The sequence below is a fragment of the Cebus imitator genome, unplaced genomic scaffold (genome assembly GCF_001604975.1).
Source record: "Cebus imitator isolate Cc_AM_T3 unplaced genomic scaffold, Cebus_imitator-1.0 Scaffold262, whole genome shotgun sequence".
Classification (NCBI taxonomy): Eukaryota; Metazoa; Chordata; class Mammalia; order Primates; family Cebidae; genus Cebus; species Cebus imitator.
This window is the reverse complement of record NW_016107577.1, coordinates 2,315,893-2,321,166: the sequence shown is the minus strand read 5'-3', so window position 1 is coordinate 2,321,166 and position 5,274 is coordinate 2,315,893. Positions and strand designations below refer to the sequence as shown.

Genomic DNA, 5,274 nt, shown 5'->3' with positions numbered 1-5,274 from the left:
TTTATATCCCTTGATATATATTTTCAAATAATACTTTATATATATTTTTAAGGCAAAAAAGTAGAGGGGAAAAAAAGGAGGTTAAAACACCTGGATCCCATGGCTGTTGGTAGCACTCAGATTAGTAAAACTGACAAATAAACATGCTCTTTTATCTAAGTCACAAGGCTATATTGTGAGAACCCAATGAGAAAACAGATTCTTCAGTCACAATAAATGTGACTTCTTGGGGAATGTTTTCCTTGATTTTCCAGACTCTCATAGCACCCCATATGTACTTCTTCTTCATGGCTTTACAATTGATAAGTATGTTTTTAATTATCTGTATATTGTTTGTTTCTCCCAGATGATTTTAATCTTTATCAAAACATGCCTGGCATACCGTTAACACTCAATAAATATTTGTCGAATGAATGAATGAAGTGACAGCACTTTTAGTAAACTGTAAATCATTAGACATTCAGAAAGTATTTCTATTTTAATTGATATTATTGTTATTGTTCCTTTTTATTATCATATAGATGATTCTAAATCTTTAGAGATTCCCTGTCTAACTAAAAATTTCATTATGTGGTTTTTTTGCTTTTCATGCCAGCCAAAGGCATGGGTAGCAACATTGCTGAAAGCACCTGGTGGGAGCTGAGACTTAGAGAACCAAGAAGTTGGTTCTCTGGATCAGCATGTTGGGATTTAAGGAGTTGTAGCTACCATCAGTCGGACACAATGAAGTGGTCGGGAACCCAGGAGGTTGCGATATTTGAAGCAGGTAGATGCTGGAAGTTAGAAATAAACTAATGGTAAGTGCTCCACATGGTAAGGTGCAATCAGGAGAATAGTCAGTAATAAGGGATTCAGAGAGATAGAAGAGTTAAATTCCAAGCACCAGGACTCAAAATTTGGAGCTAAGAATAGGATTCTGAAGCAAAGGGTGATTGAACTCAGTGCTCCCTTATATTCTTCCAGCCAAAACTGAAAATGGTATCAGAAAGTGTTTGCACCTATTTCCATATACATGACCAAGGGAATGGTAGTAGCTGGTTGGGGAATAAAAGCTGTGAATACAGATTTTGGTAGTGATTCTGGTAGTGAGAGGATCACAAAAGACCATTTGTATATGGGATTGTATAATATTCTACACATAATATGGAAGCAATCAACCTTTGGATCACATCATTCTATCATGATTTTAAACAGCAGATATTATAGCATAGAGGTTACAATCATGGACTCTGGCAACAGGCTAGCCGGGTTTAAATCCTGGCTCTATTACTTCATAGTTGTGTCCTGTGGACAATTATTTCACCTCTGTGTGCCAGTTTCCTCATCTGTAAAATAGGGATAATGATAGTATATAGATTCAATAGGTTGTTGTGAAGATTAAATGAGTGAATGCGTGTAAGGATCTTAGAACAGTGCCTGGACATAGCAAATGCTATGTTAAGTGTTATTGTTATTATTATTATTATACTACTCTTTAATCACATAAGACCAATGATAAAAGTTAATATCATTTAAAATGGACAAATAGTACACTACATGTTAACTTTACCTAAAATACCAGTCTTAAGCAGGACTTTTTCTCATTAAATAAAAATTTCACTTAGACCTAAACATATAAAAACTGTAAGCACTAGTGAAGTAGTAAAATTTATTGCAGCAGTCCTATCCGGTTATTCTGCAGAAGCTTTATTATGGACACTATCTTTAAAAGTTGTAGGGACTAAATATTCATTTCCTAATCGTAAAAAATACAAACTGCAGTACAGTTGGTTCATAAGATCTGGTCTATAAGGAGGAATGTCCCATTAAATGTTTTTGAAGCTAATTCAACTAGAAGCAGAAATAGTTGAGTTGGAAGATTTTTCTGTAGAGTGATTTTAACATGGGAAGGCTCAGACAGGGGAAGACTAGATTTGAAAACCCTGGACCTGGGGAAAGGTGGGAAGGCTTGGACTATAGAACATATTAGAATACCTGGATACTACAGACCTGAATGTTAGAAGATCAGCACACTGGAGATGTTGGAAGACATGGATATTGAGCCATTGATGGAAGACTGGGTAGGTGTTGGAAGACCTGAAGACGTTGGAAGACATGAAGATGCTGGAAGACACACAAACGCTGGAAGATCTGGAGATGTTGGAAGACGAGCAGATTCTGGAAGCCCTGGAGATGCTGGAAGACATGGATTTGTTGGAAGACATATTTTCAGGAAGACGTGGATTTTCTGGAAGACATGGCTTCGTTGGAAGACGTGGATTTTCTGGAAGACATGGCTTCGTTGGAAGACGTGGATTTTCTGGAAGACGTACCTTTGTTGGAAGACGTACCTTTGTTGGAAGACGTACCTTTGTTGGAAGACGTACTTTTGTTGGAAGACATAGGTAGGCTGGAAGACATTCATTTGATGGAAGACATGGCTTTGTTGGAAGACGTGGATTTGCTGGAAGACACGGATTTCCTGGAAGACCTGGATTTTTTGGAAGCCATGGATTTGAGGGAAGACAAAGATTTTGTGGAAGACATGGACAGTCTGGAAGAACTGGATACTTTTGGAAGACGTCAATTTTCTGGAAGACATGGCTTTTTTGGAAGACGTAGATTTTCAGGAAGACCCGAATTATCCGGAAGACCTGGATTGTTTGGAAGACGTGGATTTTCTGGAAGACTGGGAGGTTACTGGAAGACATGGATTTTCTGGAAGACATGGACTTTCTGGAAGACGTGGATCTTCAGGAAGACATATATTGGCTGGAAGACCTGGATTTTTTCCGGAAGACGTGGATTAACTGGAAGACCTGGATTTGGTGGAAGACGTAGATTTTTCTGGAAGACACTGACTGACTGGAAGACCTGGATTTCTTTCTGGAAGACACTGAATGGAAGACCTGGATTTCTTTCTGGAAGACACTGATTTACTGGAAGATCTGGACATTTCCGGAAGCACTAGATTTATTGGAAGACTTAGATTTGGTGGAAGACATATTTTTCTGGAAGACATGGATTAGCTGGAAGACGTGGATTTTCCTGGAAGATCTGGATTTGGTGGAAGACCTATAATTGCTGGAAGACTGGATTTACTGGAAGACTTGGAGGTTCTTGGAAGACATGGATTGTCTGGAAGACATGGATTGTCTGGAAGATGTGGATTTTCTGGAAGCTCAGGATTGTCTGGAAGACCTTGAGATTGTTGGAAGACTTGAAGTCGCTGGAAGACCTGGAGTTGCTGGAAGACCTTGACACTGGCGCCAGTGGAAACCCTGGACATTGGAAACATTGTGAGCACAGGACGTTGGAGACATTGCAATAGATTTTAAAGACGTTGGTTATTCTGGACATTGACTATTCTGGAGGCCCTGAACATTGGCATATTAAATATTGGAAGTCATAGAAATTGAAAGCTCTGGAAATTACAGATGTTGTAAGTCATGTACCTTGGAACTCCTAAATACTGGCAGATATGAACAACAGCAGGTGTAGACATTTAGAAATCCTAAAATGAGAAGCCCTGTATATTGGGAGACATTGGTAAGCATGGATACTGACATGTTTATGCCAAAAGACAATTTGGAAAAATTAATTTTTTATGAGGCTGGAGGTCAAGAATACTGGCAGCCTGGACAATACGAGACCAGGATATTAAGAGATCTATTTATTCAAACATGAGGATATTGAAGTACCTGAAAACTCTAAGATCTAGTTCTTGCAGGAAATTAGTAACTTGGGCATTGGAGGAATTGGCAGTGAAAAGACACTGTAAAACTAGAATGTAGGAGACATTTAAAAATGTGGAAACTGAACGATGTAAGAGCTGGAAGAAGCTAGGCTTAAACACTATGGAGGATTAGGACCATAGAAGACTTGTAATTTCGAACTCTGGATCCTAAAAGACAAGACCTGAACTTCGAAGACGGATTGTTGGAAATATTAGAAGACCTAAATTTTTAATGACTCCAATATTGGGAAGCTTAGAAAACAAAGTCACTGGAGATGGTGCATGATGGGAACTGGAACACATGGATGTTATAATATTTGGAAGAACTGGCAATTGATATTGGAAGCTGAGGAGGTTAAAAGACTTGAGTTAGAGAAATGGAAGAATAGAAAGGCCTAATCTTAATGGTATTAGAAAGTCATGTTGAAAGATAGTAGCAATATTGGAAGAGTTGTGTATTAGGGCCTAGATATTAAATTAAAACACATCATGAGACTACTCTTGTAGTCTTTAATACTATTGCATCTCTTCTGCTAAAAAGCAAAATACAAGGAAATACCATCTTAGGAAGGTAAGAAAGAGAAGGCAGGGAAATTCAAGAAAAAGCACATAGTTTAAATGGGTTGGAAGCTATCCTCATAGTCTCAATGAACTGGCCTTATTGGTTAACAAGATGGGAATGGGAAATTATCAAAGAATAAGCAGTATCTAGGTTAAGAGAACCGCTTGGCTTTAGATCGCAGATAAATGAACATTTTCTGTAAAGGTTCAGAGGTAAATATTTAAGGCTTTATAGGTACATGGTCTCTGTTACAATTACTCAACTCTCGCATTGTAGTGCAGTTACAGACAGTAAGTAAATGAATGGGAATGGCTGTGCTGCAATAAAACCTGACTTAAAAAAAACAGTTGGGCTTCATTTGGCTCAAGGGCCTTAGTTTGCCATGCCGTGCTCTAATGCCAAATCAAGGATACGGTAAAGTTAAGTACATTCTAGGTTAGCATTCGCATATAGAGAACAAACAGAAATTTGAAGCCTGATGGTAAAGAACAATATCATGTGCCATAATGATACTCAGGAGATGAAGCTAGCAAGAACCTAAGAATGGGGTTTTGATCTCTAGGCAATTGTTTGGACAATTGCCCAAACAGGGAGTCTTATATTCAGAGCCAAAATTAAATGGATTGCATTCAAGGGCCCAACCAGCAGGGCTGAGGATCAATGAGGATGTCCTCCTAATTTAGTAGGCTGGAAGTTTGAGAAAATTATTGAAGAGCCGGGTGTGGTGGTTCACACCTGTAATCTCAGCACTTTGGAATACTGATGTGGGTGGATCACAAGGTCAGGAGTTTGAGACCAACCTGACCGACATGGTGAAACCCTATCTCTACTAAAAATACAAAAATTAACTGGGCATGGTGGCATATGCCTGTAATCCCAGCTACTCAGGAGGCTGAGGGAAAAGAATTGCTTGAACCCATGAAGCAGAGGTGGCAGTGAGCCAAGACTGTGCGACTGCACTCCAGCCTGGGCGACAGAGTGATACTCCATCTCAAAA

The 5,274-nt window shown here is 38.9% G+C and overlaps 2 protein-coding genes across 3 annotated transcripts in view; one reads left to right on the top strand and one right to left on the bottom strand.

The window, feature by feature from the left end:
* Window positions 1–2,059: 2,059 nt before the first annotated feature.
* Window positions 2,060–2,952, top strand: CDR1 (cerebellar degeneration related protein 1; the record flags this gene model as incomplete). The annotated part of the gene is given in 3 exon segments (XM_017499929.2): window positions 2,060–2,202; window positions 2,237–2,876; window positions 2,879–2,952. Coding segments are annotated over 3 exon segments (822 nt in total), but the record flags the coding sequence as incomplete, so codon positions are not given.
* A 28-nt stretch (window positions 2,953–2,980) lies between these two features.
* The window catches only part of LOC108283567, a 68,865-nt gene continuing 66,571 nt past the window's right edge, over window positions 2,981–5,274 (bottom strand). For both annotated transcript variants that reach the window (XR_005195684.1, XR_005195685.1), the window contains one exon: window positions 2,981–3,260. The gene's annotated coding sequence lies outside the window, so the exon portion shown is untranslated. The remainder of the gene's footprint in view (window positions 3,261–5,274) is intronic.